Source organism: Mugil cephalus, chromosome 17 (genome assembly GCF_022458985.1).
Source record: "Mugil cephalus isolate CIBA_MC_2020 chromosome 17, CIBA_Mcephalus_1.1, whole genome shotgun sequence".
NCBI classification, from domain to species: domain Eukaryota; kingdom Metazoa; phylum Chordata; class Actinopteri; order Mugiliformes; family Mugilidae; genus Mugil; species Mugil cephalus.
The window spans coordinates 13,295,121-13,322,474 of record NC_061786.1 but is presented as its reverse complement, the minus strand read 5'-3'; the positions used below and the strand labels follow the sequence as shown (position 1 = coordinate 13,322,474).

Genomic DNA, 27,354 nt, shown 5'->3' with positions numbered 1-27,354 from the left:
TGAAAACATATTTTGGAAGCAGTCGTGCAGAGCACATTAGCAGACATGTAGGTGTTGTTTTTATTTTATTTTATAGCACTCAACCATTACGGACTCTGTCACAGATAATCTATCATCATTTTTAGATGTCATACGTGTCATTGCTGTGTTGATGTTGACCCAATTGGGAACCCTCCCTGACTCGTATAAAAATAAAAAGATTTTATAAAATTCAGCTACCTTTTACCTTTTCTTACCTTCATTTGAAACATCTCATACTGTTCTCCATGACAGTTGCCATATATCACTACATTATGACATAGTGGCATTAACGACGACTCACTTCTGGCGTAATGACAGCGAGTTTGCAAACACAATACCAGAACCCTGAATCTAAAGAAGCTAGATCGAATTCAGGCATAACCCATTTTATTATTCAAACCCTTTCTAGGTTTACACGTTTTACTAAATGTCACTCATGATATGTTTAAGGTATAGATTATTGTGGGAAATATCTGCACTCCTGTGTGACCATATATAAATGAATGGAAACTACTCAGTACTGTGAATGTGTAAGTGGTATAACTGTCAAATAAAAATGCTTTCAAAAGTTTTGTGCGCTATTCAAGCATAGTTTAATGTTTTTGAAGCTGAATCACTCATTTAGACAAGTTCCCTGGATTTAGATTTGTTTGATTTAGTTCCCTTGAGCAATGTACATACCCTCACATGGTTGTTTTGTAATATAATTCACGCTACCTCACTATGCCCATGTTTAACACCGTATAGGACAGAGCTGATTTTGATAGATGCAGTTAAGAAGTCAGCTTCTAACAAGTAAATCAAGATTCGGATGGATGAAGTGGATGCGTACAGTGGTGGTGTTGATGTCTGTCATTGAGCAGGTTCTGTCAGAATACTCATTTGTACTCTGCTTTATTGGACTTCCGCTGTTGACAGAACTGTAGATGCAAAGACCTCATGAAGATTAACATGTGCATTTGATGCAGTGTGAAGCTGACACGTAGCAAGACAATCAATTAGCAGGAGGAGTAACATTAACATTTCCATTTGTCTCCAGTTCTGAGGTAAACTGTAAATGTCCATCTTCTCATTGACAAAGACTTAAAATGGTGTGGTGTCTCTGGCGCTGAAGTGAGCTAGAATTTAAAATTTAAAGGCCTGGGTGTCATGAACTGCCGCACCATCTCGTCTGTGACTTGTTTGCGCTTCTCTTGATGCTGGGCAATCATCGGCTGCAGAGTCTCAATCAACATCTTCTTCAGTTCTCCTGTTAGGAGAGCTCCACTTGCGTAGTCCTGCAGAGAGGGGAGGTGAAATGAGTGGGAGTGGAATGGAAAAGGTGCACAGAGAGGCATTTCAAAAGGAGGGTGAGAGAGCAGAGAGGAATGATACACAGTTCAAGATAAAGAATTCAAGGAAAGATACAAACAGCATGTTCGAACAAATAAGAAACAAAACAGAGATAAGAGTTTAGCAAAACAAATGAAGCTTTAAAAACTGAATTTGCTCCCTCTCTCATGTTTACCCCCCCTTTACCTGTCTGATCTTCTCCAGTTGTTCATCATCCTCCAGGAAGAAGGTCAGGTACATGAATGAGACGTCTACATCTGGGTTACCGCCGTACTTCCTGTGCTCTTCCACTGTGTCTTTTCCCCCCGAGAAAGCGTGTTTGTTGACCTGTGAGGAATGACGACAGCCGGTCAGCAAACACTAGCGACATAAATTAGACTGGTAGCTACCGATTAACAGTAACGAGTGTAAGCAGCACCTTATTTTTGATCTGCTTGGGCGTGTCAGTGAGGAAGATGGACGAGTTGGCGTCACTGGCGCTCATCTTGGTCTGTGCCCCCTGCAGGGCGGGGAAGAAGGTGGAGTGCAGCAGGGCTGGCTTTGGATAGCCGATCCTTGGAGCAACATCGCGGGTCATCCTGAAGTAGGGGTCCTGGGTGAGTGAGAGGACAGATAAAACACACATTATTGTTAATAACAAATAACCCTTTATCTGTATTTATGTGTTAGTATTGTGAAGCAGATGTCACCTGGTCTATGGCGCAGGGGATGAGACACTGTATGTCCTTTTTGGCGCCAAAGATCTGTGGGAAAGAGTTACTGAAGGATGGGGCTGCCTGGATGGCTGGGAAGCTGATCTTTCCTGGATGAATATATAAAAAAAAAAACATAATTAGCACCGTTAAGTACCAAGGAGTTCTCCATCCAAATGACATTGGGGCAAAATACCGCAAATACATTCTAATATGGGAGTATGGTACAAAAGATTGACTTGAAACTGTTCAAACATGTTCATGTTCATGTCTTACCAATGCAGTCGCTGTCTGTGAAGCCGAAGATGCCTTTAACCTGGTTAAATGTCACATGCTTCTGGATCTTTACCACGTTTCTGTAGAATTCAGGAGATGCACTGTGGGGGGAAAAAAAATCAAACAAACACATTAAAAAACAAAGCAGGCTTCAATGGGACATTTTTCACTGCAAGGTTTCAAGCCCCAAGTTTTTTCACAGTTGTTAAAGTTTTTCTGCTTCAAGCACGTATTCAAAAAAGAAGTACAACGTCTTCAAAGTGGAAAGTTTCTTTGCACTGGATGAAAGCCTGAGTATAAGTAGTGCAATAGGATTTGTGACATAAAAGCCAATTCTTCTCAACACTGTGTTATAATGTGGGAAAACAGCCTGCATTAAATATACATGTGTATTGAGATTGGTCTTTAAAGAAGTAAAGAGGGGAGAAGTTTAGATGTTCGTTGAAAGAAACTTTGGAAAAACGATAGCAAATACACAAATTATTCTTCAAAGTGTATTTTATATAGGGATGACCATTTCTAGGGACCATCTCTGATGAAAATGACGGCTTCTCAGAAGCCTCAGCTGCATGGTCCCAGATTTTACCCCATGTAGTCGAGGTCAGAGAAGATGAAGGTCTTGTTGACATCAAAGCCACATGCGATGATGTCCCTGGCATTTTCCACGGCGAACTGGTGACATTCTTCAAGTGTTAGATCCTTCCACAGGTATTTCTCATCATCAGTCAACTGAATCACCAGAGGGATGTCAAACACATCCTGAAGCCACCTGGAATAAGTAAATATCATTTAATTCAAACTTTGAATCACAATTAGCTGCACTGGAGGAAGACGAGGCTTTTTAATTTGGGATGCTCTCTCTATATCTGTTTTCAACTTTAACTATTCGCTCTGACGTCAGGCTGAGAGAGCTCAACCTTTAGAGTGATGTCTCTGTATTCATACTCACTTGGTGAAGATGAAGGGGATGAGGTGACCAACGTGCATGGCCTGGGAGGACGGACCTCTGCCCGTGTAAAGGTAGAAGGACTTGTGTTTCTCATAGGCATCCAGTACCTGATGCATGTCTCTGCCAGAAACAGTGGAGAGAAATTATTTGTTGAGGTGTCATTTCTCCACGAGCTCTAACTTTTATATTCACAGAATTACCGAATATTCATAGATGACGTGCCACACAATCATGTCTGAGACACCTATTCACAAAATATGAACGATTATGGTGGATAAACATTTTGTAAAACGCTAACCTGTGTGAGAAGAAGATTCCTCTCCGTAGAAAGCGATGAGGTGTCTGTCCCGAAACTTTTTCTATTCTGTCCACCAGTTCCTTGTCAATTTTACTGCTGCCGAACCTCACTTTAGAAACGTATGACAACTTTTTAGCCATTATTCAAAGAACAAAATAAATTAATGAATTAAGATCATTTACTTCTCACCTATGAGTTTGTCATAATCTACTCCTTTGGCATTGGTGGTAGAAACATTCCACGGGTCAACTGTGTCTTCGTCACCAGCGCCATCTGCTGCTGGGCCATTGTCGGGGGCAACCAAGTTTTCTGAAGGCGGACATCCTGCTTTATAATCCTGACCTGTAATCTGTTTGTAGTCCAGTTTCAACTTCAGAAGCTGCTGGACGGCAGCATCGATTTCAGCCTAGAGAACAGAAACACAGCTGTTGGATATCACACGCTCACTGACAAAACCAGTTAAACCTCAAAAGGAAGGACACAGCGAGGAAAACTCTTTTTATTTAAAGTGATCATTTAGAACTCAAGTCAAAACTAGAAACTTATATCCTCAGAGGATTTGGTTTTACCTGACAAATCACCTCTGTCATAGGTTGATGAAAGCTTATGGTAAAATGTTACTTTTAATTACAACTCTTGGACACCACGTGGATTTTTATGGAAAATCAATAGAAAATTATTCATTTTCACAATAGCAAGAGAATGAAAACATAATGGATTAATAATCTAATAATAATACATCTTACCAAATCCTAAAAAAAAAAAAATCTAAATGTTGTAATACACCTAGATAACTTGATCGCTACCATGGTACAAACAGTATGATAAAATATCTGACTGGTGACACGTTTATTTTGCTTCATCGTATACACACAGTATTGTCAAATAGTTTAACCTATGGTGAGAAGTGGAAAAAGAAGTGGAATTTTTATTATAGACAGGAATCTCAGGCTTTGTAAACAAATCACTTACTTTCTCTGCTTTAGCCGTTTTCAACGACCTGACTTTTTCTCCTTGTGCATTCAGCTTCTCGTACAGCTCCATAGGACTCTTGGCTCCTTCCACTTCTTGACAGTCTGCCATCGTCTTCACACTAGCAAAATAATCGTTATAAGAGGTTAAAATTATGGTCAACTACATATAACATTATTTTTATAGTTACAGGTGCTGACAAGCATTAGATATAAGGTTAACAGAACTGATGTCACTTTATCTGCTCAAGCTTTTCCATATCTCCATGGGAAGACTTCCATATGTGTGCTAGTTTACAGCAAGCTAATCGTCTGATACTACTCACTAGCCACATTATCCGCCACATTATCAAGCCACCGTAATTCATAAATGATACAATTATTGACACTACATCGCACAGTTTAATATCTAATGTAATTCATGGTCAAATTTGGTGAGCAGACAACAATACCGTAAAATATTCTTCACATTCAGTTGACAGCTCACTCATTCAACTTGCATCAGCTGCCTGTGTTTCGATTAAATTCTTCCCAGGCAAACGAGCCCAATCAAAGGTTCCGCAACGAAAGAATCCACGCAAAAGTGCGACATTAGAAACTATTTTGTGTACATTTAATACGTATAACGTCTTAGTTTATATTTTATGAGCGTAATTTCACACGGAATTCAAGAATTCATCTTTGTGTAAATACGCTAAATGTCGGAAGAATAGACTGTAAATAGACTACGGTCGGAAGTGAAGGAAGGTCTCTGCGGTACCGACCGGATGTTTTCAAAATAAAAGTTTTAAAGCTTTGCTACATTTGGACACAAGTGGATAAATCGAAACTGTGCTTTTATTCAGAAAAGCCATCCATACTCAAACAATTTTGCGGGATGTTGTAACTGATGTCAAACACCATTAACGCTCACAAGTCGGATAAATTTATCAATTGTGCAGACTGCTGGTGCAACAACTAACGGAGCATTATCCAGGTAGATATTCCTCGTCTATATGAGGCTTTTGCACAGAAATTTTAACGGTGGTGGTTAGCTAACTGTGCCATGTTGCTGGTAGTTAAGACTAAGATTTTGCACAAATGTCGTAATTTAGGTTTAGGTTGTGACTGTGACGTATTTTGAACTCATCATAATCCGTCAAATGGTGTCGATAATCAATGTGGAAGCATGAGCTAGAGTGACATTACCCTTTCCGAAGTCAGCAAGTAGACTTAGCTCGCTTTTGCTGTCTGTTTTGGTTGTGGTACATGGACTGAACAGCTCACACACGTGATTAATATTTGCTCACGTTTAACACTAACTATTAGCGGTAACTCATGTAGCTGCCATTTCTTTCTCCTCTTCCTCTATATGAATTAAATTAGCTGCATTTGTTTATTAGTTAGTACCTCCCAGCCTGCTTGACTTGTGCAGTGGTAACTGCTAAACATTTCCTATTAAAAAAAAGTCAAAACAAACACATAGATTTGTTGTTATCTTTCTGAGAGAGGTTATTTTAAAGCTCAAATTGCTGCTTTAAAACTCGAAAAGCTCAAATGCCTGCCCACTACTCTTAGATGTAGGAGTCCATGCGTCCACTAGATGTCACCATCGGGCCTTTACCGAGTTTACAGTAGTCACAAAAGCTGATGTCTCTTTGTTTTCAGTGTCATGTAAAGATGTCTTCATTAGTGGCCTATGAAGATTCAGAATCAGAGGACGATTCCTTGGATCAAAGGGAGGAGGCCACTGCAGCAGCTTCTGTCCAAACTGAAAAAAACAAAGGAGCGGTGGTTCGTAATGACTCCAACGCAACTCTCGGCCCTAGAGGTTTTTCTCCTGACCAGACAGTGGTGGAGTGTCGTGGAAATATCTCAGAAACGGCCAGTTCTGACTGGGGGAGAAACTGTTATGGTAGTGGCACAGCAGAAGACACGCATTTCAGAGATGCTGCAGCTCCCCTGAGCTTACCTGTAACTCAGAGGAAGATCGCTCTCCCATGCATGCCACTAACCTCCGGCAGTGTTTCAAACCCAGCAAAAAGACAACCAACTGTCCCGTCTGGTGTCAGGCCGTACATCCCTAAGAGGCAAAGGCTTGCCACTTCAGTGGAGACACTGGACTCAAAGTGCCCAGCAGACCAAGTCCTAGGGAGTCAGACCAAGGAAAGCCAAATTCTCTCAGATGTGTCAGCAAGTCTGAAGCCGTATCTTGCTCAAAAGCCCAGCGCAGCAGGAATACCCAGGAAGCTTCTGATGAGCCTGGGAGGCCACCAGGGCCCAGTCAACACGGTGCAATGGTGTCCTTTGCCTCATCTCAGTCATCTGCTACTGTCAGCCTCAATGGACAAGACGTTTAAGGTAACTGCAGCTACAATACGACTGTCCCTTCCTGGAGAAATGAGAAACAGGATTCAATTCTTCTGTAGTGCAAGGCTTCAGATAATATCTTTTGTTTGAACTCCCCGATACAGTTAAACAAACCATTTTATTTGGCGCGCTAATGTCTTACATGTGATATCCCGTCTCAGGATGCTCAGTTATGGCCGACTGCTACGCGCACGCTGCCGTCTCGACAGTTTTCCATTTATCAACACCATTCCAGGCAGGTGCCAAGTGCATCGGACCGGTCTAATGGGGAAATCACTTACCTGACATTCAGTGTAATTGGCTCAGTGTCACAAGCAGAGACATAATATCTGCTCTGCCGCCTCAATTTATAAATGTACCACAAACCACTTTCTCTAGAATCATATCTGTCACTGTCAGTTGAATGTGTGTCAGGACTCATGGGACCCGCCTCATATCGTTCTCCGTCTCGCACCTTCTGATTTCCCCTCCCCCTCGTTTTCTTTATTTCACACCTGGAAAACAATGCCCCGTTTCCCTGTTGTAAAGGTCAAGCAATGCCGCTATCTGCCTGGCAGTGACTAAATATTTCTACCCCAGTATGAAATCACGTACACCACCAATACTCTGTGAGGGCTCTGAATAATTAATAATTTAAATATGAATGAGTTCATTTGCATAATCATACAAGTGCAGCAGTATGGCAGCCACCTCTTCTGGCACCTGGAAAAGGCTCCGAGGAGCAGATGGTGGAGACTAGTAGAGGAGGGGAGGAGAGGATTTGTTTATTTGTATGCAAGGATTAACTCTTCTTCTATATCTCAGACTGCTAACCAGGTCTTCTCCATGAAAACGTTAGAAAGAGGAGCATATGAAGCTGGCATAGTAATAATCTCTGAGCTTGTATTGTCAGTGATTTCAATAGAGTAAACAAGACATTTCAGCCATACAAGTTATTGTTACTGAATTTACACCACAAATATATTATAAATCTATTATTTTATTCATGATGGAAGTTTTTAAATAGAGCAGACATTATTATTCATATAATAAATTATCCGAAAGAGTGAAAATAATTAGCAACAAGTTTCATCATAGAAGAACAAAAAAGAAAAACGCCCAGTGCTATCCTTTTCAAGCTTCTCGTGTATGAATATGTTCTGTTTGGACTTTTTTTAATTGGACAACACCCCCTGAATGGAAATGTCAGCATACAAAAAAAATTGGTTATTTTATTTTATTTTGTTATACTTTATTTTATTTTTGTTATTATTTATATAGCACCAATTGCCTATATAGTACTTACTCTAAAACTATGATAGTAAAGGAATATTCAAGCAAAAATACTTTTTTATGGGCATAATGATTCATTTATAAGTCAAGGAAATAAATGTCACATTCACCTAAAATAAAAAAAAAATCGTTCCATATTTTGTGGACTCATCAAATAATCATTTCCTCTATAAAAAGGCAATATAGGAACCCATTGGCTATCGCCTGATAACAGCCACTGATCCTGGCACTTGCGTTTATGTGCCAGTAAGTTTCCAAGTAGCAACTTGAGATGAGAAAATGGAGTTCAGAGTCACTGCAGCAGCTTTGTTTAAGGTATTTACTTGACAAACGTGATGTGTCTGCTTGCTTGCCGTCAGGTTACGACCCCCACAGAGACCTGCATAGAGCTAAAGCCTGCTCAAACATGATTGGTCTCTACCAAATTTGCCCATTGCCTACAGATTCAGCATGTTCATGTGTTAATATTTGCTTATAGGACCCAATAAAAAAAGGTGGTACACAGTGGCAATTTGAAATAACTTATTTTGTCCAAGCAATAGTCCAAAACCAAAAGAAATTTTGTTTACTACCACTTGAGTTAAGGAAATTACCAAATAGTGCTTAAATTACAGCAACTTACAGACACGTAACAGGCTCATATGTAAACCGTGGCGTACTTTTTAACATACTGTGCAACTACATTCAGTGCTTTTAGGACTGTGTCTGCAGCCGTTGTTTGCTGTTCTCTGTGGCCGAAGACAGAGGGGCGACACAATCAATGAAGTCTTAACTCTCCCCTCTTTTGTGCTTGTGTTTCTCCACCCGCTCCCCACAGGCTCTCGACTCCTCTTCTTCTGTCCCGCCTGTCAGACTATTATTATTCCGGCATGTTTGCAGCGGTTGTCACCATGGCTACGGCAGGTGTAAAGCAGCAGTTTTAAGTTGATAACACGAATACCAATTTAGTTTTAATTACCAAGAGTCATTTAGGAGGCAGATTACTCCAATGAGCCATTTGCGAGGATCCGCTCTGCATGTCTGTTAAGTGGCCGGTGAAATTAAAGGGGGATGCAAATAAACAAGGACTTGTTTCCAGCGATGCGCGGGTCTCGTTTTGTGTTGGATTCACGGAATGGTTTGGCTTGTGGTTAGTTATTATTAATTATACAAAGCCGCCTCGGAGACGGAGCTTTGTCAGACTTGTTCTGACTGATTAGTTGAATATTCTTGGCAGCTTTGCAGCGATGCTATCGTTGGTTAATTTTTAAAAGGGGTTTTGTGTTACCTTGAGATGGCAGTGTTTCCCCAGGCCAAGTATCACACAAAGAAGAGGCATATCCTATTGCACAATTAATTAAACTATTTCTAATAGATGTGTCGCTTCAATATTTAGCTTCTTGCAATTAAAATTCCCTCTCTCCCTCTCTCTGTTACTTTTCTCACCCCGGAGGCAACTCTGGCATTCTGTTTGTGAAGCTTTCTTCCTGCCATATTGATGTGTCACTCTTCCCTGTCCATCCATCTTCCCCGGTTCCCGCGGGAGCCGCGGTACAGTACTCCACATTGTGTTTAATATGCTGCACGGAGGAGTCGGATTTAATAATGGAACACAGGGAGAGGCAGAGAGGGGTCCCGCAGTGCCCCACAGATCTTCAAAGTTCCACTGTGGCTCTGGAAAGGCTGGGGAAGCAAAATACTTTATCATTAGTGCGGTGCCGCACCTTCGTGGGCGACAGACCCACCACCTACTGGATCTCAAGCCGGGCTTTAGGGAGAAGCCTTTATCTCCGTGCGTCGAACAGAAAACCGCGCTCTCATCAATAGTAATGGAAAACGTATCGAAGGCTAAACCAAACGGAGTAATCTGGCTGATTAACATCTCCGTTATGCAGGCCTCTGTTTGTATCACATTTCAAACAGTATGGTTGTGTAGTCATGGCTGTACCAACAAACAGAAGGCATCTGAGGGCTTTCCTCTTCTGTTATCAGACAAACTTCTGACAATACAACACCACTAAACCCAACACACTGCCCCCCCGGGGAACCGGTTCATGGGAGCTCTCAGTAGTTATTCCTTTGATTAATTAATCAGACACTGTGATTTGAATTCAGGCTGCGCTTTTTTTTTTTTTGCTGAATAATTTTGCACCATCACAGTAGAATTTAGATGAGAGTTGCTCAGATTATCTCTCTTCATAATGTATTTCAGCTTCGAGAAAGAGAAGCAGACAGACTGTATCCGATAGTTCTTGTTCGCGTACAGGAAAGATTTTCAGCAGGACACGCTGCATGATTCATGAAGCAGGATTTTCTTTTTTAAATGCCTTTTGGTTGGCAGAGCAGCGGCCTCCAAATCAGACGTACCTAGTCTCGGAAAACTGTCTTGAAACCTCATCGAAAGCAGCCGGGTCCTTTTTTCTTTCTTGTCGGTGTAAAGGGAAGCACAGCGTGTCAGGGCTGTCTGATGTCTCCTCTTTTCCACACCATCTTTCTTTTCTATTGCGTGTATGTTACATGAGGTTATTAAGAGAATGCAGGGGTCATTGTCACTCATTAGCCTGCCTGCATTTTTTTCTGTTGTGTGATGAGTCGAAGAAACTCACAAACTGAACACAGCTGCTGTAACGAACTCATTAATCAGCTTCTCCCAGATCGAGTTGTTCTGTTTCCACAACCTTTTGCGTGTCACGCTGCGAATCCAGAGCTACAGAAGCTTTCCTTCAAAACTGTCTTGACTTTGTGGATGCAGTCGAGGTGTATTTGTGACTTTGGTCTTGATGCTGTGTGCTCTCGTCTGGCAGGTGTGGGATGGAGCAGAGAGCGGGCGATGCCTCAGGGTTTACACCTGCCATTCGGGAGCCGTGCGTGACGCCTGCTGGACCCCCTGCGGGCGACGCCTTCTCACCGGCTCATTTGACAACACGGCTGTGATCACGGACGTGGAGACGGGTGAGTCGCTGGCAGCGCTTCTTTCTGTAGCTTTACAGGCACTGGATTTACTTTGTCAAAGTAAGTCTCTGGGAATGAACCTTGAACAGAACTCAACATTAGACAAAATGTTGTGCGCCTTCTCCCCGTTCGTATTTTCACACCACACCAGCGATGGAGTGTTTAATTTCAGTTTGCGCTTATTTTCTTTAAACGTCTCTCTCCAAGCCCACCACTGCAAAACATCTCAGTGTGTTTTTCTTACTCAAATTTAAAGTTGACATAATCATTTGAGTGTGGAGTGAATTTAAATTTCCTCGGTCCCTTAAAGTCTGCCATAAATCCCTTGTATGAATTGCAAATCAGCTTCGCTCTCAGTCTCTCACGTGCTCTCTCTCTCTCTCTCCATCTCTCTGTAGTCGTGACTTATTTCAGTGGCAGCTGTCAAAATCTGCCTTCTTTTCCCAAAATGTGAACGATTTAAACATCTCACACACTTCCAGGTAGGGCTGGGCGGTATTCCGGTTCATACCAAATACACATATTTTTTTTTCCAGTACGATAGGAAATTTTAATCTACTTGTAAACCGGTGCTTTTTATTACACAGCAGTCAGAACGCTGCACTGCAGTACACTGTTTCAGACAGAATAATAGATTAATAACAATACTTCTACAATATTTCCTTATTATCACAGTAAAATAGTTCATCCTTAGTCACTCTACTGCATTAATTCCTCTCTAAACCAGTAGAAAATGTTGTGAACAAGTGCTATGCATGGAAGAAAATGATGCCATTAGAATTTATTTAAAAATACTGTGACATACATTTTTGGTCATACCGCCCAGCCCTACTTCCAGGGTTATATATTTTTATTATTTTAACTCTGCAAATGAACTGAAAAGCAGATGATTTATTAATAAGTAGATTTTTTAGTAGTTTTAACTATTATCCATTATAAACATGGAAACCTTGCATTGACACTATTGGTAATCTGTAGCCTGTCTAATTTAGGTAGGAGGTCAGTCTGTTAAATTAACCTCAATGGATTCTACACATCCGCGCCAATGGCGACAGTCCCTAAAATGGAACAACCTCCCTCTTTCTCTCCCTTTGTAACTCACATAGAAACAAATGTACATGTTGGCAACAGTAACGTTGTCCCGCTTGAGCCAATTCTGCCGCTCTTTGTTTGTATTTTTTAGTGGCCTTTTTGTGTGATCACACAAAGCATTTCCAACGTGACATTTATAAAAAAAAAAAAAAAAAAAAGAAGATCAATTATGTGGTTTGCTTTAGAAACCTTTTTGTGCTTTACGGCCCAGCGTACGTTTAACAGGCACGGCAGAAAAGATGAGAACAGCCCATGTAGACGCTCCACCGCAGAAAGAGTGCGTATTCAGCAGCCCGAAACGATGGTGATGATGGATCTCTACAAAGCTGTGAATGTTTGTGAGAAGAGTTACCCGAAATAATCTCCAAGTCCTTGTATCTGTCAAAATTTAATAGCGTTGGTGCGTGTTTGAAAAACCATATATACAAAGACAGTCTCGAGCCAACGAACAAAAGGCATTCCTTTGAACCGCCTGTGGCGTCTATATCTCTTCGGTCAACAAATGACTGCGATGACTTGCTACCGTTTGCACTTCCCCTCTCAGCATGCGTGTCAATACTGCCAATAAAGCCTACGGATAATAGCTTGGCTAGCCCATTAAACACACAGGCAGCTCCAGGAAGGGGATCAATAATGGATACATCACCACAGGAGCAGTTACCATGACCTTATACTGGGACGTCACTAACCGCGACCATAAACAAACAAATGTGGTCGTATAGTTTGGTGGCTGCCGTCGCCTGGCTCACCGCTGTCAAAGGAGACTCAGATTAACAGCTTCGAAGTAAAATCAAACTTCTACGCAACCGTCGTCCATGACGTCTGCATCGGTCTTGCGGAAATTGAAATTGAATGTTTTTGAGGATGAGGATCTGCATGTGTGTCCTGGCACGAGGGCAATAAGAGTGCATTCCTACGATGCCGTGAGATGAATAAAATTTTGTTGCATATTAAGATGGGAGTTGGGAATTCCAGTCCAGTTTCTACAGAGTTGTTATGCATTTTAATACAGCAGAGATGCAATACTTTACAATCAATCATGGCCTAACACTGAGAAGAACATAGGGGGTGAGCTACATGCATAATTATCATCATGATGATTTAAATAGAGGGAGTTGGACCCATCATCGTAGCATGGAAAGGTCCAGAGGAACCATTTTTACAGAGGATTTTACTCACAAGAGGGTAGCACCAAGGTGCAGCTGGCATAGTTATTACACTGATATTTGAAAAATTAATGAAGCCGTTTATGCAGCAACACTAGATTGGGAAGGCTGAGCGTATGCCGTGTTAAACTGTAATCAGGATGAATGTGATCTTTTACGCCCCTTCACTGCTCTTAACAAGAAAGCCAGCCAAGTCTTTTCTGTTCAGCTGAGCTCTCGTCGCAGGGGTGTGCGGGGCCTTTAATGATCAGCAGGAGTCTTGTAGGACATCTAGCCCCGTACTTTCACCACATCATATACGTAACCAAATGCTGCACAGTTGCGTTCGCGGTGAAAGGGAATTACAGAGGAGCCTTCGCATTCAGAACAGTGTGTGGGCCCCGCTGTCCTTGCCCGTCTTCGCCGTTGTTCCTGTGTCCAATTTAATTTGCAGCGTCTTATATCCATTCCCAGGGGGCCACATGCAGGCTGTCACAGCTGAATAGCAATAGCAGGGTGGGAGAGAGGGATAAAGTGAAGGAGAACAGGTTAAAAGGGATAATGGTTTTCACACTGTACTTGTAAATGTTGATTAGCAGAGGTTGGTGTAGGAAAACACTGCATGTCCACAGTGTGTCCACTTTCTGCCCCAAGTTGATGAGTACGTCAGTTCATGCATGAACACGTAGAACTTCAGTGCAAAGAAGATAAAAGAGAAATCTAAAATATATCAGAGGTGATGGCCCTCACCGTCCAAAAAACAGTAATACACAAAAGTACTGCCAGTACTTGAGTGACCTTGTGGCTTTCCATCTAGTTGGCTTTTCAGAATCATATTTGATTGGATATAAGCTTCAGCAGCAGTTCAGTTGTGAGATGAAGTTGATTAATGCAATAAGATGCTCCATTTTTTTTTTTTTAATCTAAACATTGCATGCCTCACATTCAGTCATACTGGGAGGTATTATTTTCCCTGCAATTTGAAACGTGCTATCGAGTACTTTCATTTAATTAGACCAGTGTATTAGTGTGTTGTAATTGTTCTGAAGTAAAGTCATTAGAACTAAATAGATGTATATTGCAGTGCATATATTAAACAGGATAACATCCAGCATTCTTTAGTACTTTATGTAATCAAACCTCAGGTAGGCAGTTTGGAGAGTGATTAGAGAGTTTTAATTACATGTGCATTTCAGTTTCCACCATCCTGGGTGATTGACGCCTAAGGTAGAAGGAGATGAGTTGACCCTCTGGAGTCCCTTTTCATTACTTTAAGTTGCAGCTCTTTGAGGCATTATGCTGAAAGTTTGAAGTTAATAACAAGTCTGATAATAACACTGTCTGAGATATTGGATAACATTGGCCTTTGCGTGATAATCTGCTACCTCACTCTCAAGGGTTATGAGCTGTGAGGTACAAAAAGTCATAGTAACACCGCAAGAGAAGTGTACCCCTTCTCATAACATGGTGACGAAATGGGGAGGTAGATTCAAATTTGGCAGAGAGAGGCTGGAAAATTACCTCCGTCCTGGAAGGTTCCCCACTAGGCAGGATACCAATGATTAAAATCCACCGACAGATCGATGAGTAATGTACGCTATCACAGAGCTGGGCATATCTGAGCAACATGACCAAAGTGTCAGTTCGCTGGATCCCAAAACTCCTTAGGTTTCGCGCAACATTTCAGGGAACAATGTCACATTTAAGACCGTTTATGTAAAATGATAAAACTTGACCCATTCACTTCCAACCAGATACAACAATTGAAGCAGTGGAAACACCAAAGGTCTCCAGCTCCAAGAAAGCCAGGTCAGGTCCAAGAAGGTGCCTTCTTTAAAGAATAGATCTGTATCCTCCACAAACACTGGACTAAGAGTATAAATGTAGGAAGGAAGAAGGTTGAAAACTAAATTTATTAGTATAAGCCAGAGATGGGATCAAGTCACTTGTGTCTCAAGTAAGTCCTAAGTCTTAACCTTCAAGTCGCGAGTCATTTTTTGGGGCGTCAAGTCAAGTCCACATCACAGGTTAAGTCAAGTCTTGATAAAGAGAAAGTATAAGATATTAGTAACTGTCAAATAAAATTATTAGCCAATTTATCCAGCCTGTTTACATTTTAATTACTGATATGTTCAGTAAAGTACATTTAATCAGACACCACAAAACACAAATACATTTTAAAACCATTTAAATCTCTGGTATAAGCACTTCAACAGTAGCTGCATTTCCATTACCCCTAGAAATGTGCAAAACCTAAATATTGCAATAAAAAACTGGCAATATAGAAAGGGCTACATTTCGGAAAACCTATCGCTAAAACATTTTTACGCTTTCATGGGGTGGTTTTTCAGATATTGATAAAAAAGTGCAAGGTAAAAACACTTTTTTCGCATTTCCCCATCACCGGGGTCAGCGAAGATGACGCAGAATTATGGGATATGGCAAGACTAGACTTTCCAAGAGTTACAGCTCATTCGCAAAACACTAAGCGCTAAACTAAGCGCAATTGTACTTTACCGAAATTTCATAAATGTGGCTTTTATTTTGCGAAAAACTGTGATGAAAACGCAGCTACTGATCATTTTCATAGTTTCTTCAGTAATTTGCATTAACTTCCTGCTTGATTTACATGTTCCAAGAGTAAACCACTACACCATGGCTGTATAATCAGAGGAGCCTTAAGCTTTGTGCACCGCGAGACAATGAATGCAGAAGCATACGCACAAAAGCATTTACTCAAAGAATGCCACTGGCAGGCATATCCGCATCCAGGCTTCATTTTAGAGTAGTAACCTGCAAGGTTGACACAGCTTTTATTCTTTCCTGTGACAGAACACAAAAAAGGCCATTATTTCAAAAGACAGGGAATGACTAAATAATCTATAGTCATTATCTCATTTTTAAATAACACGAAGGTACAAATTCCAGTCAGCAGTTAAGACATCGGTTGGGTGTACGGCATAAACGATTCTCAGAGGTCTAGGATGCAGTGTTTTGCAGTTGCTCGGTGCTTAAATTCTTTCTACTTTTAAATGGTCCTACCCTCCTAACCCCTCAAAGAGTTCTGCTGTAATTGCCCAGTGAATAAAATATTCATTACAGTTTGCAGTACTTACTGTATGTCATCAACAACTTATTATTGGAGGAAAAAAGGTTTAGTAAAATCTGAATATGCAAATTCTGTTTTCTCTTTACACTGAGTTGTCAGTGAGAAGGTGCTAATTAAACCTCATTTAAATCTATTCATGGAAAAACGATCAAGGTAAAGATGCGGAAAATTCTCATAAAATGCTTCAACCTAGTTTTAAATGTCATTGTGTTTATTTAAGAGGAACCTGATTGCTTGGCATTGCCTCAGGTTGTGAATTGTAGCTACAAGAACATCTTCCTTTGTTCTTGACAGGGTGCTGGAGCTTGACAAAAACATGACCATAAGGTCTAGTACATTGTATCTGTGAAGCTTTTAACCACATCTTGTAGCCATGCTCCTTATCTCCCCCCCTTAATGGATGGGGCTGCCGAGTAGTTGTCATGGAGATGGTTTCGTTGTTAGTTCGTAATTAAGTTTTCATTTTTTCTCATGTCGAGTGAGATTACGGTTCTTTTGCACTTTCTTTCACATCATTAACTATACAGTAGCTCTAAGCCTCAAAGATGTTGTGTTTTTTAAAAAAAAAACTGTGTCAAAGGAAATACATGAGGAAAAAAACATAATTAAGATTAAATTATGATTCGGTTATTTTAAGATTTTCCACCTGCTTATTCATCAACACTGTAGCTAAACATCCAGTTCCAAATATTGCTTGTTTTTCTTTTTCTGGATTGTCAAAATCAACTAATGTGTGTCAGCGCTTTGCTTATGTGCAGTGACAGCACCCTGCTCTCGCCGATCCCCGTAATGAGATGGAATAGCCATTTCATCCCCGCCTCCCTCCTCTCTAAGGGGCTCATCCCTCTATCCCAATCATCCGTAATGTCCTCTGCTCTGTAGTCATCCACCGTGTGTGTGTCTGTGTGTGTGTGTGTGTGTCAGCGCCACAGCGTGATCACGGCTCTTTCAGGACTTCCGAGCAAACTGTCATGCGGGAGGGACAGATCGCTGCGGTCCTCCCTTATCTCCCCGCTCCAACCGAGCTAATTAATCTTGGTTAATTAAAACATGACGGGGCCCTATTTATTATGAGGAGAATGTTGATTTTTCATTGTCTTCACAAACACGAGTTTTAAATCTGGATGACAGATCTTCTCTGTGTCGCTGCGGGTAAGCCAATTAAGCGGGGAAGTGTGAGGCTGATGAAATTGCCTGTTAAAACTTGGGATCAAATCAATGCGATCACATTTGAGAGCGGACGAGTCCCCCATTAAGTAAAATAAGGTCCGTGTTTGGTGCAGTTTATTATCTGTGACTCATTCTTCTGTTTTAAGAAAGAACACCCTGGAAGAAATGTATAATGAAGTGCTTTTTTTTTTTCTTTTTTCTGTTTTCTGCCTAAGACTGTTTTGTACGAGGTCTCTGTTGTTTGTTCGATGAATTAATGAGGAGCATTTGAACCCTGAGGTTTCCCACTTTGCTTAGCCTTTGACAAAGTTGCTGGCTCATATTCTGTCTTTTTCCCCGGAAGCTTTTATTTATTTATTTATTTATTTATTTTGTCGCACGCTGTCAGGCCTAATTATATCTAAGCCTGTTGGTGTTTTTCTTTTTATGTTTAAGTGTGACACTTTTAAATTGATTTAGATAAAGCAGCCTCCAGCCAAAACACTGCTGTTTTCTCTCCTCGCTACAACCTTGTCAGTTTTATCTTTTTGTCTGGAGTGATGTTTGGGCCTTCTCTGGGATCGATTAATCACAGCGCGATGCGCTATCTGGAAATCTCGCACACAAAAGTTGAGCAGTCTTGCAGATTCTTGGTCCTTTACCCAGAACCTCATTAAACCAAGTGGGGGAAAACAAAACGGACTCTTCTGGGGCATTAGAAGAAACTCTCCACGGTCCAGATTATGTGAAGCTTTCTTTAGGGACGTAAAAATGTGATTAAAAACTGAAGGTTACAACGCGATGAATGATATCTGGCATCTTTTTTTCTTTTCTCACGACATCCTTCACGAATTTCAAAAGAAGTTGGCGACACTCTCTTTGGCTCCGACTCTCCATTCGATTCGCTGTGTCTCTTATTAGTAAGTTTGTTTTTGAATCCCAGCATTTATCAGAAAAGGCAATCACGCAGTTTAATTACACACAGTGTTTACTGCGCAGAAATCTAATGCGTGCTTCGCAGGGAGGATTCAATCCTCGCTGTGTGCTCAATTAATAAACCAAAGAGAAGTTTCAGGAGAATTTGCATCTCGGAGGTAATGTAAATTGATGGTGTGTTTAGTTTAGCCTTGACAGCTGGAAAAGACAAAGTGTCTAATCAAGCCTCCCATCCAGCTCTGATAGCAACAGTCAATATGTAGCGCACACACGCAGGCGACACACACACACAAACACACACGATGTGTTTTTCTTAGTTTGTTTAAGCAATTTCACAGCATTTTAAACGCATGTATGCTTCCAACAGGTTTTATGTAACCAGCCACTCTGCAGTACCCTGTTAGACTATAATCATTGCTGTTTCTATACAAAGAACAATCAAGTGTTTTATACATCTGTCATGTCTTCAATAATCATGGCCACGATGCCTGGCAACACAAAATCACATATACAGCAGGATATTATGTCAGAAACATCTTTCATCGTTAACAAAGCTGCCACTTGAGGGAAATACTTACTCATACATTAAAGACAGTCTATGACTGTGAAGTGATTCTGTTTCATACGATAATGTACAATGACAGCGTACATTAGATTTAAGTGTCAAACATTTGTTAGTTCTAAGTAGTCGTCCTGTTGTGTTCATCTGTTTAACTCCCTTGGCTGTGAAGTTTAAGTAGACGTTTTACATCAAAAGTCTGAATGCGTGTACAGAAACCCTTCTGAGAAGTCTTGATGTTGTTCCTGTGATTGTGGCCGAAACCAAAAATCAGCTGCTGCTTTAAATATAAGCGTCATTATTGATTAATCTGTCCGTTTTATTTCTGCACGAATCGTGAATCATTATGTCTCTGAAATGAAGTGATGAATGTTGAAAAATGTCTTGTGTTGTCAGAGATTTATTAAATTTTATTATTAGTTATACCTATACTAGACATTAATATATTTTGGTTTGTTTTTATCTTAAAATAGTGATATTAGTATCCACATCCATAGGTGAGAAATTTAGCCAAAACATTAAATATATAACCCATATGTCAGTAACTAATTAACCAATTCATTGTTTTGGTGACAGTTTCTGAGCACTGGCTACCTTATGAAAAGCAAGGACTAACAATAAACCCTTAAAATATCATCTGACTTAGTAATAACCATATGTCATTAATACATTAAAACATAATTAATCCAAATGCTCTGCAGCGTCGTTCTAGCTGTTCTATCACGTTCTGTGATTTGACCCTCAGCCCTAGCCGTAGTTTGAGGAATCAGGAGGTGATGCAACCTGTGCAGTGATGGATAAAGAGAAAGGTCATTCGAATGGTTGAGCTTTTAGTTTTTGAGTTACCACCAGAGTCACATCTCATATACCACTTGCTGCCCAAGCACAGAGCTGCTGTAGAGAGCCCTCCACCTCTCGCCAAGTCAGAACGCATTGGACAGTCTGCAACTTAGAAGCGCCATATTTCCTTGCCTGAAAGCCAGTACAACTCTCGACCCCAGTTTTTTTTTTTTTTTTTTTTTTGTGCTGGAAAGTTGATCTGAAAGTGTTCTGGTGGGAGCTCATTATTCTCCTGCAATGATCTACTTGGCTGATCAGATCATGTGGTCTGGTTTTATATGGTGATAAACATAAGAGAAAGAGCGATGTAGTAATAAATGTCATGTGAGCGACATGGAGTTGAGCTTACTCACAATAAAATGTCTCTGATTGGTTGTTCATGCGTACATTTGCATGAAGCGAGCATATTTGTCCACTGCCATGTTGACAAGAATAGTATTGCAACCCAATGTCAACATTAGCTGATTTCCTAGAAAGAGTTTGCTTGGAAAATAAATATTGTGCATGATATACGATGATTTGATCTGCATTCAGTGAATTGAAGCAGGTATATTGCACAGGTTCACTTTCATTTCAGTGTCACGGTGAACAATGCGTGTAAACATTTTCAATTTCATGAAGAAATTGATCGTGATGCTTACTCTTTAAATCCTTGTTTTCCGTAGGGCAGCAGTCGGTGAAACTGGACAACCAGTTCAAGGTGATGTGCGTGGCCCTGCATCCTAGCAACCCAGAAGTGTTCCTGTGTGGAGGTTACAGTTCATCAGTCAAGGCCTGGGACTCGCGCATCTGCAAGGTCAAACTTATTAACCTCCGTACAGTAGATTTACCATTTTTATTGACTCCGGTTCATTGACTGCTATTTGACCTTTGTAAATCTAAAGCCAACACATGCAACTCCTTCCCACTTAAAAATGCACACTAGTACAGTCTCATAATTTGCTTTGCACGATGACCTGCGCTTCATTTCACTCAATAACACTGCTGCATGCATGGGAGTGACACTACAGTTATGTCACTAATTGTCCAAAGCAAATTTTAATTTCGCTCAGGCCGCATTAAATAGTTCCCGTGAAGCTGCAAGCTAATATTGCTATTAAGCTTAATGGACTGTTTTATATGATAATCCTATTCACTTCCTCGAGGTCTGAATGCTCACGTGTAATTTTACCCCTCAGCGAACTGGATTGCTTCCCTGCGGGGGTTTTAGCTTCAGCACGGTGGAGATGTTTCTGCCAGCAGGCGTCAATTTGAGTTGTAGATGTGTAGAGCAGTCCTCAGAAAATAAATTGTTAATGCTGTAGCTTTCTGACTACCTGTCCGTCATGTACCTGGGCTGTCTTCCTCTGAGGTGAAAGCACCTCATCAAGAATGGACCCATCCACAGGCTCAACTTTAAAACATTAAAGTTTGGCCAAACAGGCAGAGGAGGCTGAATAGGAATCATGAAATCATGCTCTGCCATGTTTTGAAACCCACTGGTAAAGATTGAAAGTTTTGGTAATGTTAAAAAGAAACCGAGAACAGTTTAAGTTCCAGACAGACGTCAGAGGTTAAAATTTTTCCATGTAGAGTGGAAATAAAACACTATCTGATTAAAATGAGTCTCTATTTCACCTCATCTCCCATTTTGTGGTGTATTTTTACATTGAAAAACTATTTAAACCGTAGATATCAGTCTTTTCTTAAGATCTTCTTTATATTTGGATCCAGTCCACAAAATTCGTAAGACTCCAGTTTGACCTATTTAGCCAATGAGCGTACAGATTTTAATCTGTTGTTTTCTTTTCACTTGATCAAAAGTTTTTGCCAATTTAATGTGCGAGAAAGTAGCAGCTGAATAAGATTCATTTTAACAATTTTAACACAAATGTAAGTTTACTATGAAATGCAAGTGGGATGATGTTTTAACACAGATTGAAAACACAGGGTATATTTTCTATGTGTTGAGTTCTCTTTAGGTGCTTCTGTACAGATTTTTATAAGATGATTAACATCCACAATCCTAATTCTAACTAAATTAAAATGGTTTAAATGTAGTAATTGTGATCTTTCACACAGTAAGACTCCACTATTTTATGTTATAGTCTTATAGCTATTTTATTCTATTTTACAGTTTATATTCTCTCTTTTTATTTACTTATTGTTATTAACTTGTTTTTTATTATTATTATATTTCTTAACTTTTATTGCTATCTTAATTTTGAGTGTTGCTATATTTTATTTTATATTTTTATTCTACCTTTCATTCTACTTTTAATGTTCTTATATCTTACTATGTTTTTATATTTTATATTTTAATTTATTTATTCTTAATGAATTTATATTGATCTTTTATTATTTTAACTTATCTTTTTTATGGTGTTCATTAGTCTCCATGTCCTTTTTTTTTATTGTTATTTGTTTTTTCTTTTTATATTTTTTTTGTCAATCAAAATACACTTTGAATGGCATTCAGTTGTTCTGGAAGGTCAAAATAAAATTTGATTTGATTTAACTGTGAATTCTGAAACACGTTATGCTAAAGTCTGTGTGTGTCTGTGTGTGTGGTTCCAGGTAGTGAAAGTGTACAAAGCAGGCATCCAGCAGACCTTGGACATCCTCTTTCTTAGAGGTGGAGCAGATTTTATAACAAGCTCTGACTGCGTGAGCAGAGACTCTGCAGACCGCACCCTCATCGCCTGGGACTACCAGACCACAGCCAAGGTCTCCAACCAGATCTACCATGTAAGAAATCTGTTTGAATAATAATAATAATAAAAAACACAGTTGCGATTGCTATAGGGGGTTAAAATATTGTAATCAAACTGAGGGATCAAACCAGGTCTTCGCCTTCAAACAGCTCTTTGAAAGCTCTGAAAAATGGTGGTCTTAACGTCAACCATTAACATGCACAATAAGGTGCACACTTAGAACCACTCAAGGCAAGGTGAGTACAGGCCCAGCTGTGCTATCACACCTGGTAATTATCAGCTAAACCGCTTAAAAAAGGCTTTGAAATTTAACAGACAAATTACATTTCCTATATATGAGGAGCTCCTGATAAAATTGGTAATGAGGCATGTATAATTTGCACATTTAGACAGTCACATAGAATTGGACCATTTAGTACGCAGTGGATTTATTTTATAAACTATTTCTGTTAACTCTGTCCAGCACTTGCAACTCTGAGGCTTCGAAATAAAAGACTTGATGATGGTGCTAGTAACGGCAATAAAAAAAAATGCTTTCTCCTCTCATATGGTCACCAGGAGCGTTACACGTGCCCAAGCCTGGCTCTCCACCCACTGGAGGAGTCCTTTGTTGCCCAGACCAATGGGGACTACATAGCAGTGTTCTCCTCTCAGCAGCCCTATAGGATGAACAAGAGGCGCCGCTTCGAAGGACACAAGGTCAGTAACGACTGTGGCCCGGGGATGTGGGATGTCGCTCTGGCCTAATCAATAGAGAAAAGCGGAAAAAGACACGCACGACTTCAACAACATGCCGCAAAACTGTGCAAACACAGTAGAATTATTCTATAAACAGAGAGCAAGCGTTCATTGTGTCCTGGGTGATACTGTCATGTAGATCCAAAGCCCACAGTGCTTCCTCTACAGCACCCTCCCTCAAAACAAACAGACACATACACAATAGAATATTTCCACTGAGCCCGGCTACCAGAGGAGCATACGACTTTAGATTATAAATCCTATTCATTATTTGCAGAGCTGCTCGAGTGACGTCTGGATTGTTTATTCAAAACAACTAATCTCTCTTTCCAGAAGCATTTTTTTTTCCTCAAATGTTGAAACACTAAATCAGCAAAGAAGAATAGCATCTGAAAAAAAACAACAACATGTTTTCATATTTTCTTTACAGTGTAGATGTATTCAAACAGTAAATGTACCACACTGCTTTTACTGTGATTGGAACTTAATATTCAGCTGCTACTGCAGAATCTCCAGTAATAAGACTTTGTGATCAAAAAATATTTTGGACTAAAGTTTCATTTGTTCAGCTCTGTCTCCATAAAATGGCTCGAGCCCCAGTTCGGGTCCTGTCAGCTGTCCATGGTGCTGAAACCACGCCTTCTGTTGTTGCTGGCCCTGAAAAGTTCCCAGATTATTGTGATTCCACTGGTATAGACAGGAGACAAAAACCAAAGTCTTTGTTTTATGAAAAATACATTTAATAGTTCACTGAAAGCTCAGCAGTCTGATTGAATATTTACGCTCTAGAGAAAGTAGAGATGTACCCATCCTTTGTTTTGTCAGAGTACAAATACTTGCATTTTGTCCCAATAGTATCAACACAGTTCATGTGACGTCAAAACTTTTACATTTAGGCTGATGTTCACAAAATAGTAATAATGGCGACTTTTAATAATGGCAAGTTTCGGTAGCAGGTTAATGTATTATAACAGACTTTATATTTTTGTTTGAGGTGGAAGGATATGCGGTACACTGTGACTTTTCCCGGGATGGAACTATCCTGGCCTCAGGCAGCTCCACGGGCTCCGCTCACTTCTACGACTACCACAACACTCGTATGCTGCACACCCTCCGCGCTCACAGCCAGCCCTGCCTGTGCGTGTCTCAGCATCCCGTCCTCCCCACGACCGCGGCCACATGTGACTGGGCTGGTGAGATTAAGGTCTGGTGCTGAGCGTGGACTAGTAAATATGGACACCAAAAAGCAATTGGTTGACTGTGAGAAGGAAGACTCCGTTAAACTCAAAAGTCATGCACATTCATCTTCAAGACTCTAACTTCACTAATAAAATGGAAGAACAGTTGGTGCATTTGCACGTTCTGCATGTCCGACTAATTCTCACCTCCCCCAATCCCCTCATGGTTCAAGGGCCCAGCATTTGCATAAAGTGTTTGTTAAATTATTAATTTATACTTTTAATATCAACTGAATGCTCTGCTTTTTATTTTGGAATCCAGAAACGTGTTTTTTTAATAGCTAACCTCTGTAGCGCCTGTAACAAAGTTTTCCATTGAGGCACAAAGAAGAAGCCGAGGAAGAAACCGCAGACGAATTAAGCCCCGTTTAGACAAACTTTTATATGATGTCTTAAAACGATCAAGATCTGTGAGTTGTGATGCAAAAGATGCAAGACTGAATCACTGGAACAGTCAAGTAAGTATTTTGATTATAAAATACTGATTTTTGTTGTTATAAAGTTGTGTTTTAAATAGCACCTTCTCGATATTTCTCATTGATGGATATACACATCAGATATCCATCCAGGCTTCTGAAATGTAGCATTTAAATTAGAGCTATGACCAGTGTCTTCCCTGGTGCTTTCACTCTCCGTTGCACAAAACTCAACAACTTGTTTGTCCCAGCTGTTACCCAATCCTAGTGATTCACTGGATGCTGTGCACTACAGTTTTAGGGTTGGGATCAGGGGAGGCCAGGGTTCAAAACTGTCGGGAGGGCTGGGGTATAGGAGGAAAGTCAAGGAAACAGGATGCTATGCCTAAAGGATGCTTTGTTCTCATCTTCTATAATCTCTTGGCGCATGATAACACGAGCCTGGCAAAAAAAAAAAAAGAAAATGCTGAAAGTCAGCAGATCTGTTATCTGCTAATGTCTTTGAAGAACCGTCTCTGACACTGTGTATCTTGCAAAGCTTTCACGTTTTATTAAAAAAAAAATCACCCCTACTTTTGTTCACTATTGTGTATATCTCGCACTAAGATTGTTATTCTTATTTGTCAGTCTTGGTGAGCGAGATTAAATGGGACGACTGCATGGCATCAGCTGAAGTTTCTTTACAGCTCAAAGTCTGGCCTATTGTTATGAGTTTTATCGGAAGTGGTAGGTGGTGGGAAATCAGTTTAGCTTAACCCACACACACAGCAACGCAGCCGTAATGCCTTTATAGTCAGCCCTCCCCTCCAAACACAGCCAGGGACTTTGTCATCATCACATTCTTCAAGGTTTTGTCAAAACCTAAAGAAAAAAAATAATAATCTCTCTCTAGGCATTTTCTAATCAAAAAATGTTTTTCATTCCACATTCTGCATACACATCAGTTTTCTCTGTGCCTTTTTGTTCACTCTGGCTCTGATATGACATTTCCTTTCACACTGACAGCTTAAAGCTTCACAGAGAGACGAGCAGAGGACTACAAAAATATGCCATCATCTGTCAAAGCCCTGTCAGGTTCCTCTAAAATGCTGCCAGTCAACACAACAGCATTGAAGTACAGATGTTTGTGATCTTTATTCATCTAGTAGGGAAAAAAAACTCGTAGGAAGTAGGAATTAAGCACTGGGTGAAAATATGATGGCCAGCTTTCCCTTTTGTTTTCCTCCCATACAGTTAATCAGTTAAGGATAGTGGAAAAAATAGTGTCTTTAAATATACACTGAACTGTTTGTGAAGCCAAACAAGCATTGACATGTGCACACTCGTGAACACTGCTGCTTTTTAAGTCAGGTACAGATGATTACCATCAAACAGATCACAGAAGATGAAACAATGAGGCCCCATAAGAGGAGAAAATAGAACTATCTGGCAAAGAAAAAAACATAAATAAGAAATCCTCTTTCTGCCAACAAGTTTAAGAAGCCACAGGAATCAATAAAAGTTAACAACAACCCACAATAAAGGGAAATGTTGGGCACTGGAAAAAGGCAGCCATAACAAAGTCGAAACAAACTAATCGATGAATGGCAAATCTTGAAATAACAACATAAATAACAGCGGCAGCAATCAAGGACATTGGGGTTTTTAAAACGTAAACTTCAAATTTCACAATGCTGTAATATTCATGATCTATTATTATATAGTTATAGAAATTGTTGTTGACAGGAAGTTGAGAAGTTGACAGGAATACCTGTATAAAGCAGTTAAGCCACTTTAAATCATATCATATCATATCATATAATATCATCACTGCATTGCATGGGTGTAACACAGGCCTGGGAAGTGAAACATTTTTATCGTTCTCTTCAAAGCCACTAGACTCCATTGACCACCAGGCTACAGAGTTGCTGGTCAACACGTGACTGTGCAGATTTACCATATTAATATGAATCAAATTTTACCACGTCATCACACAAAAGTCACACAACACCAAAAACTAAGCTAATGATGCAGTTATGAAACCAGGGACTCCTATGTTCTCCAGGGTAAAATCAGTGTTTTTCTCAATGGACTCTGGTGGCTTTGCAGAGATTGACATATCAGTCCCCCATCGGAAAAGGCTGCTTAAACATATATTGATTTTTGTTCAGGAGGGTCGCATGGCATGGCTGACCTAACCACAGCCGTTTAGTTCTTGACTCCTGTGCTGGTAGTCCTCTCCAAACTGGTCGCGTGCTGCCCAACATCTATTGTACAACAGTAATACGTAGAATAACGGCATGTTAAAAAAGCCAAGTACCCCTGTAGGGTTGAAAATCTGACGTAATAAATATCCTCAAAGTCTGCAG

General features: G+C 40.3%; 2 protein-coding genes across 2 annotated transcripts; one reads left to right on the top strand and one right to left on the bottom strand.

Moving 5' to 3' along the window:
• Positions 1–590: 590 nt before the first annotated feature.
• Positions 591–5,154, bottom strand: LOC125023559 (tryptophan--tRNA ligase, cytoplasmic). Its single transcript, XM_047610900.1, has 11 exons — positions 4,992–5,154; positions 4,541–4,661; positions 3,758–3,974; positions 3,569–3,677; positions 3,271–3,390; positions 2,908–3,090; positions 2,322–2,422; positions 2,043–2,155; positions 1,772–1,945; positions 1,540–1,680; positions 591–1,298 (listed from the first exon to the last, which is right to left on the bottom strand). The coding sequence occupies exons 2-11, from the start codon at positions 4,649–4,651 to the stop codon at positions 1,140–1,142; spliced, it is 1,428 nt and encodes a 475-aa protein (XP_047466856.1). The 5' UTR covers positions 4,652–4,661; positions 4,992–5,154; the 3' UTR covers positions 591–1,139.
• Positions 5,155–5,386: 232 nt separating this feature from the next.
• On the top strand, positions 5,387–25,578 carry wdr25 (WD repeat domain 25). The gene is made up of 7 exons (XM_047611717.1): positions 5,387–5,515; positions 6,187–6,879; positions 10,944–11,091; positions 20,587–20,717; positions 22,478–22,648; positions 23,173–23,313; positions 24,347–25,578. The coding sequence occupies exons 2-7, from the start codon at positions 6,199–6,201 to the stop codon at positions 24,566–24,568; spliced, it is 1,494 nt and encodes a 497-aa protein (XP_047467673.1). The 5' UTR covers positions 5,387–5,515; positions 6,187–6,198; the 3' UTR covers positions 24,569–25,578.
• Positions 25,579–27,354: the final 1,776 nt, after the last annotated feature.